Source organism: Paramormyrops kingsleyae, chromosome 1 (assembly GCF_048594095.1).
Source record: "Paramormyrops kingsleyae isolate MSU_618 chromosome 1, PKINGS_0.4, whole genome shotgun sequence".
NCBI classification, from domain to species: Eukaryota; Metazoa; Chordata; class Actinopteri; order Osteoglossiformes; family Mormyridae; genus Paramormyrops; species Paramormyrops kingsleyae.
In genome coordinates, this window is record NC_132797.1 from 67,363,072 (window position 1) to 67,376,042 (window position 12,971).

Below are 12,971 nucleotides of genomic sequence, written 5' to 3' on the forward strand. Positions count from 1 at the left end.
GTTGCAGTCCTAAGAATGGTGTGGCTTTTAAAAAATATTTCTTTGTTTTCTGTCTGGTTTTCTCAAGGCATTTAATTAGTAAGTGGCACCCTGTTTTTTTTTTGGCAACACATTTTATTACATCTCTCATCATTTCATACTCCACCTTCACCTCAAAATCTGTTGATAAGATGCCGAAACCCTTGGAAAAATGTAATAATATTTTAAAACAACTTTTTAATTGATGGGGAATTTTTTTCCCCAACCCCACTGTGCTCGCCGTGACGCACAGACGCGTATAGGTGATGGCAAGCTTGGCAGTGAAGGGCAGCCACCTGCAGCAGCGCCCAGGGAGCTGGGAGTCAAGGGCCTGCAGACACGACTTTTCTGCCGAGGCTGGGCTCAAACCAGCGACCTTCCGATCACAGGCACAGAGGCTCAGCCCTCAGCACGCTGCCCCGTCTGATTAAGCATCATCAGCCATTGAATTTGATTATGTGTCAGATGATGGAGAATGTAGACAGTTTAAATCTCACCAATATTACTCCAAACTAGGGTGGGGTGATGTGATATATCGATATTGTATTGCGCATGCGCTATAATCACCAGGGCTTCAGATGACGAGCGAAGCATTTGGCTGGACGCCAGCTTTTCAGTATTATAAACGTTTATTTACGCCCGCAATTTAAACAGATTAGTAGTAGGGCTAAAATATTAATGAGAGTTGGTAATCTGTGTAATCTGTAGTGCAATATACAATACAGCAGAGCACACCACGTAATACCGTTTTGATATACTATGGTTTGGTATACTTCAGGTTAATACACACTATAGTGGTGGTGACGAAAGGAACAGCTCAGCAGCTACGACATCTTTTAAAAGAGGAGATCTTGTGGATAAACAAGGTAAAAAGACGTCTGTGGTGTGGTGGTACTTTTAGCAGTTTAAAATCAGACACGTTTATTGAACATAAGGATATGCTGAATTTATACTGACTGCTAACTTTTGGGCCTCATAAAATGCCTCAATATTTATCCGTATTACTAATCTGCTTGAGAAATTGTGGCCGTAAATAAACATCCATATAGTACTGTAAAGCTGGCGTCCGGGCAAACGTTTCACCTGTCATTTGAAGCCCTGGTGATTATTGCGCATGCGCGATATAAGTATTGATGTATCACCCAGCCCTACTCCAAACTATGAAGATGACAAGAGAAGAACTGTAATCAGTGGTAACTTTCCTGTTTTTCTTGTTACATAAACCACCTCTTTCTGAGAAGTGTTTTTCCTTGGAAATGTTTGGGTTCTGTTGGGACCGTCATGCACTGAGAACACTTCAAATGTCATCATCTCTGAACAATGAGCTTAGTTTCTCTTGCAGTAATTTTTGCTAATCCAGTTACTGCCATCGTTGTATGCTAGTAACCATCTATTTTCTTTGACTCTCTGACAGCCGTAGAGCATGTGCATCTCAGTCTTGGGGTTCGGTATGTTAACAGTGGGCTGTCCTGCATAGCCAAGCATAAATCTGAGCCTGGGCATTTACGTCGTGTTTGACGCTGCCCGAGCATGTAATTGCTGGATCAGAATTAATCGATGGCGGTCCGTGGGCTGCTTTTCACTCATGGGGGGGGTCACTAGGGACATTTCCCCTGTCACCCAGTAAGTGACGGTAATGCGACGTCAATGATGATATGGGCCTTTTGCCTCAATGCGTTTGTGATGACAACCTCCGTCGAGGTGGCAGGCACTAATCTGAGGAGAAACCTATTAATTCTGACCGGTTTGTCAATGCTGACATGACGTCTTCATTACTAGAAGATTGTGTGGAGGGCAGGTCAACAGTTATTGGTGTTGTCTGCTGCATTTGTGGGTTGACATACTCATTAGACATGCTTCACTCATCCTGTCACTGAATGTTATCATGCTGCAGGACCTGGTATCAGCACTATGCTTTAGCCATTTGTTCATTCTGCTGTGTGTAATTTTTCTCTCTCTCTCTCTCTCTCTCTGGATAGGAAAGATTTCAAGTGAAGAACCCCCCGCACACATACATCCAGAAGCTGCGGGGTTATCTGGACCCTGCTATCACCAGGAAGGTGGGTAGCTCATGGTTCCTGTTGACTTCTTTCCACCATCCTAAGGCTCTTCCTTCCCGTTTTGAATCCGCTGGACTTTGATATCCGTATACACTGGGCTGTCACATGTTTCGCTTCGGAGAGAGAAGTTTTCAGAAGCTGCTCTAGGCGAGTGTGTCACACACCCTTCTGGAGAAGATCTCTATAGCTGTCATTGTATTTAATAAAAGGTTCATGGATGGATGCATTTCTCTTTCTTTGTAACTTGAAAAGAATATTTCAGGTTTTTGTTCAGTGGTTATAGGAATCGCTTCCATTCGAGTCTGAAAATGCCCGTGTGTGAGTGTTTGTGTATGTGTGTTTGTGTGTGTTTACATGCCCTCAGATGTACTTGCCAGTATAAAGGCTCTTGACTTACTGAGGAAAAAACCAGGACTCTGAAAGAAGTCAACTGTGATTATTAAGTTTACTGAGAGACGAGGCCAAAAAAACAGAGCGGGTTTGTGTAATTCTGTTACCCCACCTGGGATTTATGGCTGCATAATCCAGAAAGCTGGACGAGTGCACCGCTTACAGAGGCAGGCAGGGATAGCTCAGCCCGTCGCTGAAGGAAAGGTCCTTACCTTATATATAACTGGTAGACGCACACAGAATGTTGTTGTTGAAAGTTTATGAATATTGGTAGGGGGTAGTTTTTTTGCCGGCGTGTTGTCATGGATGGTATTTCTGTGCTTTTATATCGTGTGAAAATTCGGTCCTTTTGTCTATAGAAGAAAACACTCATTGTGCTCTATGATGGCTTCCACTGCCTTTAAGGGGTTGAGCCAATTAGTGTCGTTCTCCTGAGGAAAAAGGGAAATTAGAACTCTGAATCACATCGCCGTTCTTCGGCAGAGACGTCTGGGGGCCGAAAGCGAGGAGCACGTTGCCTTGTCAGATTTAAGAGGATAAGGGTGGCAAGGAGTGGACTGATGGGTTGGGGTCTCGCTGACCGTGTTAACACCTCGAAGTGCTCAGCTCGGGGATCTCACTCAAGCCGCGGCCTTCGTCGATCAGCAGGCTGCCATATCTGTTTATCCAGCAGAGCACTATGAAATGCAGTATCACTGCTTTTTGCTTGGATCCTCATATCAGATCCCTTGGAGTAGGGGGGAGGGGGTTTGGGATATATTCGATCCCAGTCGGAGCCGTGAAACCCCAGCGAGTGGGCGTGGACCCAGCTTAACAAATCACTCATTAAATGAGTGTGCGGAACTCTCCAGATCCCCAGTGTGCTTTTCGGGGCTAGACACTCGCCAACAATGGCTTTCGTGTCCCACGCAGGGGTCAGCAGATTGCTTGAGTGTATAAGTAAGAGTGTGTGTGTGTGTTTGTGTGTGTGTGTGTGTGTGGGGGGGGGGGGGGTGTTATAGCTTTACATTCCAGTTCAGCCCCCTTTTCAGCCTCAAACAATTGGCACTTTGTGCCTCCGTGAAATGGCTCCAGGTCACCGGCTCCGCTTTACATATGTGGCCTGCCGCATTCCTCTGCCCTCCAGCCAATCACAGGACATGGAGGGACGAGATCATTGGGCAAGTGCAGAAGAATGTCTTGGCTATTGATTTGTCTCCAGGATGACCCTTTCGGAAAGCGTGCCTCACTCCGTCCTGCTGACAAAGCTTATGTGGGGGGGGGGGGGACAGGTCGGGGGTGGCGGGGGTGGATGGGGCTGTGAGTGCAGGAACAAAGCCTGCACTGATATCTTACATCAGGATCTCATAGCAAGACTTTTTCTGGTTCTTATCAGAGAGCATTTTTTTTGTCAGGAGATGGGGATTGGAAGATTTTGGAACGTAACCCCCACCTCCCTGTTGAATGCGAATCTACAGGCGGGGCAGCAGCCATTGCTGATGATGCAATGATTTTACAAGCTGATGTCATTGGTGTGTAACTTGGGTCCTCTGTGTTTCGGAGGGGTTTTGGTTTAACATCCTGCTCTGGAAAATCAGGTGGTTTGCTGGCCTTTTGTTATGTCTGGTCTCAGTCTGCTTTATGGCGGCCTTTGAAAATATCCAACAAAACCTCCTTCTTACGTTATGGGTCATGTAGTTACCTAAATTTATGAATTTCGAATGACTTCATTTGTTTTTTCGGCCACCACAAAGAATAAGCGAACGAAATATTATCCTAATGTGAAATTAAAATATTCGCGAACAGAGACTGGCAGTAACAGTCAAACCCCATGTGACGCCCTGGGCTTCCCCCCCATGCGCCAGCCAGCCTCGCCCCCTCCTAACTGTCTAATAAAGTTGTTGACTAGGGGATTGGTCAGGGTAAAATTGTCAAGCCAATGGGGGAGCAATTTGGACTCGTGCTTCCCTAAGTCCGCGCGCCCCCGGAACAGTTGCCCGTGTTGCCCGTGTTGCCCGTGTTGCCCGTGTTGCCCGTGTTGCCCGTGTTGCCCGTGTTGCCCTTGCCAGGATCCGCCACTGCAGACAGGTGCACATATTGAAATTTAAATGTGCTAAATTGCCCACAGAACACAAATCCTGAAATAAATCCAGAATAAACAATAATATCCTTATGGGGCTGAGGTAAAGAAATTCTCATTTCATAGTATGATCTGTGAACACAAAGGGGGAAAAACTCCTGTTCCTGCTGCTCTTTTCTCTCCCAGAAATTTCGCCGAAGAGTGCAGGAATCAACTCAAGTCTTAAGAGAACTGGAAATATCATTACGGACCAATCACATCGGGTGAGTAATTAATCATTTCCTTAACATCACAAGAGACATTGCAGGCTTGACTTGAATTCCGTGAAATTGATTCATTGAAAGTTTAGCTTACATTGCCTCAAGAGTACTGTCAATGCACAGTATTTCCCTTTAAGATGTCTTAATGTAGGTGAATCAGTAGCTTGCCGTGACTAATTGGCTTAACTAATTTACAGTTAAAATGTGTAATTTTTGTGTGTGTGTCTATAATATATATATTAGACACACACACACACACACACACAGCAGTATCCTTTTCCTGTCATCCCTGTTGCACGTTGCCACCTCAGATAATTTCTTTTTGGGGACATCCTCTTACTCCTAAACTGAAAGGTCAGGCTCCACCTTCAGGGGCTCTGGCCTTGCTAACTTTCTGAGTTAGAGCTGGCTGCCAGAGCTAATGAGCAGAGATGCATGCTGGGAAGTGGAAGCAGGACGTCGGGGTGCGGGGGCCCTGTCGTGCGAGGTCACTCCCGGCGGAGTCCTCGCTGCTGATGGCGAGGGACAGGAAGGCTGAGCTGGGAGGACGGCCTGATGTACTCTGGCAACAATAATGATCTCGCTGCCAAGTCCAGTTACTCAAGACACTCACGGGACGAAGCAAAACAACACGAATTCCAGGCCCGGATTTGCATCTCCCAACAAAAACTAAACGGGAGCCATCTTTTTGTTTGATATACATCTGTCAGAACAGATTTGGTGTATCTTTGTTGACTGTCCGTTTCAAAAGATGATTTACTGGACCTGTTCGGATACTTCGGTTTACCTACATTCTTAAATTACACACGGGAAGATATTTTGGCTACTGGTGGCGGGTCAGAAATGGGAGGCGATAACGTGTCCATGTCCCAAAACAAGATTACACTGTTCACTCATTGAACGACTCTGGAATTGCCCCGGCTACTTTGGGCCATGAGAACTTCATTGAGTGCTCAACTTTCCTGTTTTAAATCTGACTCAATGCTCCTGAACCTGGTGAATTTGACTCAGGTGGATACAAAGAGCTTTACGATATTGATTGGCTTCCCTTGTCTAATAGAAAAGTTTGTGTTCTGTCAATGGTGTCTTTTGGCTTGGAAGTACTGGATTGCCTGTGTATGAAGTCATAGTTGCGATAACCCCGTCCTCCCTGCTCACGCCCATTTGTGCAACAAGAGTCTACATCTGTGGAGTTTCATTGTGTTGCTACAGTTCACCAAATGGAGTTGCAAATAAATCAAAATATCTTTGCCGAAATGGCTTCTTAAACAGCTGGGGAGATTAATGGCTTTAGTGCAAGCACATCCAAAACTGCTTGGGCAGTTAAATGGATTTTATTAGGAATGTAGCTTTGTGATGCTTATGGGAAATGGGAGCTGGATCTGTAGTATCCCACCACACGGACACTTCACACGTTCATTGTCTGAACAGGACATTTTGTTTTGGTGTTCCAGTGACGTCACATGCTGTGTGGTGGCTCAGACTTGTGTTCCCAGTGACCATGAAGTTGTTGTGTTCTCACTCTGCGTCCTTGATCTTGTAGATGGGTTCGGGAGTTCCTAAATGAGGAGAACAAGGGTCTCGACGTCCTGGTGGAGTATCTCTCCTTTGCACAGTATGCTGTCACGTAAGTCACACAACTCAAGGTCTGATGAGGTCTCTGAGTCGAGACTCTGGGGTATTGTATTTTTGTGTCCCCCCCCCCCCCCCCACTGTTGTAAATATGACGCGATGAAAAACACGAAAGCACATATAGACACATTCAGTTCAATGTGCAGCGAAATGCTTGGCTGCCCAGCGCTAAGACTAACACAGGGATCGCAAATGTAAAGTAGCTGAAGTATGGAGAGACAATACAGACATTAAACAATAATCCATCCTTCAATCCTTATCCATTTATCTCAGTCTGGGTCATGGGCCACGGGGTTCAGTGGTTTACTTCAAAGGGGGGGGGGGGTAGTTTTGAAGGACATCATCATCCATTGTTCCCACTCTCCCAGTCAGTATCCATGATTCCGGAATCATGCCGGTTTATGTATGGGCATAACCCCCTGCCTGGATCCACCACGGAGCAGTGTAAAGCAAAGCTGGGATCTCCTGTACCTGGCTTTAACGATTCTGCCTTTTGTCACATGTGTTCCTGTCCGAATATTGGTGGCTGGCTAACGGGCATTAGCCGCAGTCGGTTTCTTAGCCTGTTACGTTATTTACACAGAGCGACCCTGCCCGTTTAACCCGTCGCCCCTGTGTGATTCACGGCAAACTCCCCTGCTCATTTTCAGGTTCGACAGCGACAGCATGGAGAGCAGCATGGAAAACGCGGTGGACAAGTCCAGACCCTGGAGCCGGTCCATCGAGGACCTGAATGGGGGAAGCACCCTGCCCTCCCCGGTCAGCGGGGGCAGCATCTCGCGGTCGGGACGCCACTCTACACTAAGGCAAGCGTCAGGCTTCTGGGGAACAAACATGCCCTATTGCTTCGCTCTTCTCTTTGCGCTCCCCCACCCTGGAGTTTGCTCTACCGGAGGAAATGTTCATGACACAGTGCAAACATGCAGAGATGTGCAATTAGGTGAACTGGTGTCACTGAGTTGCCTGTAGTGTGTTCATCTCCATGTATGTGTCCTGTGGTGGATGGGTGTCCCATGCGGTGTGTCCCCCCCGCGGTGTGTCCCTTTTGCTACCTGGGACAGTTTTTTTCATAGTAGAAATAAATACAAGGATTAGCCATATTTGAACACTTTTCCTTTCTTAACGATATTGGACAGACGTTCAAAGCCACATCGCTTGGATAGCGCTGAACACGGAGCAATCACTCGAAGCTGTTCAGGTGAATGTTTGCTGGCTTGCTGAGGTGGCGAATCAGGGGGCAGTGTGAGTCACGTGACCCTTCCTGAAGTCATGTGGCTTTTTTAAATAGCTAACGACTGGGTTTGGAGGGGGTGGGGGGATTGAGTAATATCATTTTCACCCTTGTTTTTGTGGTCAGTATTTTTTGCAACCATTTTCATGTACACCATCATCACTCTGCGATTTGTCAAAGTTAACTGGCCTCACCTTTTAAGTATGAAATTAAAACTTGCCGCCAAAAAGACGAGTTGGCTCCACTTTATTTTTAAGTCCACTACTGAGCTATCGTGCCCCAGCTACATTAAGGTGGGAACGACTGCTTTTGTTTAGTTTGAATGTATGATGATCTTCAAAAAAAATTTTACTCCCTTTTTGTAGGCTGGTCATATTTGCATTTGCAGTTATGCTTTAATATTATTGCCATAGTTACAAAGGCAACAGCTATAGGACGCATCAAGAGGCATTTCAATTTATTCTTTGACGGAAGCCTATCCTTTGAAATGCGTCTCCTAGGAGAAGACAGTTGGCTGAAGGTTCCTGGCTGTCATGGCAACCGGAGTGTTTAAAATACATGTTTTGCCATGCTTTGTCCCATCCCTCCAAATCAACCAAAAAAAATAGAAATGTTCTCTGTGAGCTGATAACGAAAAATGGTGGGTGTGAACTGGCTGCTGTTTTATTAGTTTGTTTGTTGTGTCTTTGGGTAGTGCTGTGAACTCGTATCCAGGGTCGGGGTTTTGAAATTACACATCGTGTGTGTGTGTGTGGGGGGGATGGGATGTATTTGCATGTGATACCCATGTTGTATGGCTTTCCTGATGGTACTCTGGTCTCCCTTGGTGTCCCGAAAATATGCATTTAGGCTAAATGGTGTCACTGAATTTTCCATAGTGTGTGATTGCCCTGTGATGGACTGGCATCCCATCTAATTTATCCCCTGCCTTGTGCCCAGACTCCTGGCTTTCCGCAGCCCAGCGCTGAAACAGTGGCTCATGATGCAGAATTCGTTTACAAATTCGTTTATTCGTTTACAGTGTAATTGGGTTACTGCCGACGTGCTACGGCAAGCAAGTGCTGTACACAGTGGACTGCTGAAGTCGCTGGGGGACATGAGTGTTCCGCAAAGGTTTAAGCCTGAGGTTTTGAAAGCAGTCTATCTCCAGTTGTTTTACTACCAGGACACATGTATGGAAGCCTTTTTATGTGTTCCTTACTGCTCACTGCAAGCCTGCTTCAGAAACGCAGCTAGACACCACTGTACTTACAGTGTACTTCATTACAGAAATAGCTGTATTAAAACAGCATTCAGAAATAACAAGGAGAGGTCCAGGCTCCTTGTTTGTGAGTTCAGGGAAACATAGGACATCCACCCGCCTTTTTGACTTCCTGCTTATCCAGTACAGGGTCACTGGAGCCTGCCCTGTGATGGCAGGGGTCAAACTGGGAAGGATATCAGTTCATCAAGGCCTGACATCTCTTCTGTTGTGTTTGCTCTGTTTATCTGTCGCACACTCTTATCTGTACGCAACTGAAAAGGCATAAATTTAATACTTTATTGGCAAATTCTAAGTGTAGAGAAATTCTAAAAGGTCGCTACGGTGGAAGAAAAATTCCATCGGTGTTGTTGTTGAATAGGCAGTTGGCTACAGAGTTGGCTCAGCTAGTTCTTATAAAGCTGAATATCAGACAGCTCGGAAAGCCGGTGTTTTAAGCAGGAATGTGCAGAAAGGTGCACAGAACTCAATGAAAGGATTATGTTGGGCCGTTTTCCTGGTGCATGCTGGGTAGCTGCATGGAACCTTTCATTGTGGGGGTGGGGGGGGTGTTCACTGCCAAAAGCTCTGCTGATCATGCCGTGCATCCAAACGAGTGTTTGTGTGTGTGTGTCCCAGCTGTAAGTAAGTGAGGCCGATGTTGCTATCTTATGCAGTTGGGGTTAACCTAGTGCCCCCCACCCTGGGGACATGCTGTAACCCTGCCCTGGAGAACAGCAGTGATTGTGCAAAATTGTGCTGGGAGTAACATACATTTCCACAGGGACCAATAATTAATTAGTTCAGAATTAAATGGAGGGCAGATTCATCCCGGCATGAGATTGTAACTAAACTCAAGCTTTGGGTGTGTCTGTGTTTGTCTGTAATTGACGGATTGGGTTCCACCTCTGTTTTCCAGGTGTAACACGCTTCCCAGTCGGAGGACACTGAAGAACTCCAGGTTGGTGTGTAAGAAGGACGATGTTCACGTTTGCATCATGTGCCTGAGGGCCATTATGAACTACCAGGTGAGAAGGTCAGCCTGCGGAATGTGAACAGTCTGCCCTGAGCTGTGCTCCGTTTTCAGTCCACATGCAATTCTGACAAAGCTAATGCTATAATAGAGTGATGGTGTCCTTTCTCATTAATTCCCTCCCCCTCCCCCCGCCAGTACGGCTTCAACATGGTCATGTCGCACCCGCACGCTGTGAATGAAATTGCACTAAGTCTCAACAACAAAAACCCCAGGTGAGCTTTTCATAAACCCATTGATTGACTAACGCATACCCCCTCCCCCACACCCTACCAGCCACCTACCCTGTCCAGTGTGCCGTACGTCCACATGCTACCCCCCTCCATATCCCATTTTCCCACAATGCATTGCCCATTCAAAGAGGGTAGTTCCGAAGCCTTAAAAAATAACATAACTGATTGCACTTCATGAACTGGGTGTTCTAATAAAAGGTAGTCTATTCAAGTTTAAATAGTCATGGAATATTGTGGTTGTCAATTGTGAATCAAGCTGTGACTAATGTCTTCTGCTAAACTGTTGACACTAATTCTGTAAAGTCAGTCCATATGTCTAAGCATTAATGTTCTCTCTTCTGTTCCAGAACTAAAGCCCTTGTGTTGGAGCTTCTAGCAGCCGTCTGCCTCGTCAGGGGAGGACACGAGATCATTCTGTCTGCCTTTGATAACTTTAAGGAGGTATGAATTGTTGCTTTTTTTATGGATGTACACTGTTTGTGGTGTGGACCAGCTCCGGGAAGAAAAAAAAAAAAAACGCAGTCAACTTGAAACAAACATGCCTCAGTCTATGATCACTGCTCCGAGTCAGAAGGGATGTGACCTCGCTCGCCTACGGCAACTGGCGCTCGTTTCCTCTGTTGTTCGGTGGGCGGATTGCAGATTTGGTAATGTGGTCCAGTTTTAGAGTGATAACTGGGTCAACAGACCCCCCCCCCCCGCCCATTTGTTTCTGAGGATTTGAACTCGCATGTACAGAGGTAGTGGCAGGGCTTAGGGTTTCAGTGATATGTATACAAACCAGAACGTTACAATACAATACCATGTCAGATTTTTTTTAGGGGGTCTGATGTGACGTTCTATTTTAAAGTTCCTTTTTTATTGAATCCAGTGGTTTGGATTAAAAATATATCTTAACTATTGAGTGAAATTGGGTGTGTAGGGGGGTGGTGTGTAGCTCAGGTTAGGCGTCTGATCAGAAGGTTGTCAGTTCAGGCCCTAACCTCGGCAGAAGTGTCACATCTCCACTGGCCGCTTGAGCAAGGCCCTTAACCCCCCCGCACCCCCTCCCAAAATGCTGAACTTGGCATGGAAATTAAAACATCATTTCATGTAATAGAAGCTCATTGAAGACCAAGGGGTTTATGGGTAAATGTACTTCCCTGCAAAATAATATACATTAAAAACACACTTACAGCAGAACCATTAATTGACTCTGATGCCATAGAAATTTCTATTCAGATTCCCAGGCTGAATTTTAGCGAAGCTGACACAATCTTCTTCCTGTTCTCTCTCCATCACAAAGGCCCTCGATGTGCATTGTTCTCCGTCAGACTGCCGCCGCCGTGTCGTATGTCATACGGGACGCTGTTGTCCAGCGGCATGGCATAAAAACCACTGTTGATGGGCTGCACAGGGCCCATCTTGTACCACGGGTCTGACGGTGCCGTCCCATTTAAAATCTGCTTCTTCTGCCTCTGTCTCCCTGCTGTCTGACAGACAGGGGGCGCCATCTACATAATAGGACCCAAATTACTTTTTACTTTCACAGTATTTTTTTTCTTTTACTTCTGCTGTAAATAGATACGGTTGTCGAAGGGTGAAACTAGGTCAGCTAGACATTTTCCTGCAGGCGTGTTCCTCAGAGTCCTGCCTGGATAATAGCTAATGTTAAATCGCGCATAAATCGCGCACAATACCGAAATAGTTTATGTCACACAGGTGAAACCCCACTGTATTTTCTCTTCAGAATATATGAAGTGTAAATGGCAGATGCCACAAGTAAATGGAAGCTTTTTTTCCCTTCTCCTTTCAGGTCTGTGTTGAGAGTCAGAGGTTTGAGAAATTAATGGAGCATTTCAAGAACGAGGACAACAACATTGATTTTATGGTATGTTCTCCCTTTAGCCGTAAATCATATGGTGGCCTTTTCATGACCGAAGAAGTCGATGAAGCAGGAGCAACATTAAACACATAAAAGCGAAGAAAAACGTTATCAATGTGATAACTCACTGCTATAGTTTTAATGCACCCCACTGCTTCTGAATGTTTGTGTTTAAACCAAAAGCTCAATGTTCTGTTTATTGTAGCTCAGTCCTTATCAGTTACTTGCCAAAAGGGTTTTTACATGCTGGGAATATCACACTCTATCCTCTCTGTATCTGTGATTAAGGAAGCATTAGCTTTAAAAGAGGTTCCTTCATTTTAATCCATTGAGAACCTTTTTCTTCAAGTTTGCTGGACAGGATTAAGTCCTCCTTGCCAGTGCGATAAACAGGCTTGGTTCTGAAGACCCCAGTCTCCCTCCCCTGCTCTCCAGGTGGCATGCATGCAGTTCATCAACATCGTGGTCCACTCTGTAGAAGACATGAACTTCAGGGTGCATCTTCAGTTCGACTTCACCAAGCTATGTTTGGACGAGTACCTGGACGTGAGTACGGCTCCAGGATTGGGAGCATTTCCGCTGCATGATCTCTGAAGCAAACCTTTCCCATGTTTAGAAAGGAATTTCAAAGACATGTATAATGAAAACAACATGTGCTGGCCAATGTAAAGCCTGGAATCTTCTTTCCCGGTGTGGGAATCACTGAAACAAATAAAGTCCCTAAATAATTTGTGCTGTGAAAGTTAAGAGAATAGAGTCCTTTTATACAGTTTTACGCTACTGTATAAATATATTCAGCAAACCAATATTGGAATTAAAATTAGTTGGTTTGTTTTTTTAAGTATGTAAAGAGGTAGACCAAGAACAATTATAGTGGTACCTCAGAACTCGAACTTAATCCGTTCAGAACTCCGGGTCGAATCATAAAAAGTTCGAGTTCTGATCGATTTT

General features: G+C 45.5%; 1 protein-coding gene across 4 annotated transcripts in view; it reads left to right on the forward strand.

Annotated features, from left to right (window-relative positions):
* The window catches only part of fmnl2a (formin-like 2a), a 48,437-nt gene that overhangs the window by 23,237 nt on the left and 12,229 nt on the right, over nucleotides 1-12,971 (forward strand). For all 4 annotated transcript variants that reach the window (XM_072718183.1, XM_072718181.1, XM_072718187.1 and 1 more), the window contains exons 3-11: nucleotides 1,998-2,078; nucleotides 4,714-4,790; nucleotides 6,331-6,414; nucleotides 7,070-7,225; nucleotides 9,810-9,918; nucleotides 10,062-10,138; nucleotides 10,504-10,597; nucleotides 11,952-12,026; nucleotides 12,456-12,566. In XM_072718183.1, coding sequence (XP_072574284.1) covers nucleotides 1,998-2,078; nucleotides 4,714-4,790; nucleotides 6,331-6,414; nucleotides 7,070-7,225; nucleotides 9,810-9,918; nucleotides 10,062-10,138; nucleotides 10,504-10,597; nucleotides 11,952-12,026; nucleotides 12,456-12,566 — 864 coding nt within the window. The remainder of the gene's footprint in view (nucleotides 1-1,997; nucleotides 2,079-4,713; nucleotides 4,791-6,330; nucleotides 6,415-7,069; nucleotides 7,226-9,809; nucleotides 9,919-10,061; nucleotides 10,139-10,503; nucleotides 10,598-11,951; nucleotides 12,027-12,455; nucleotides 12,567-12,971) is intronic.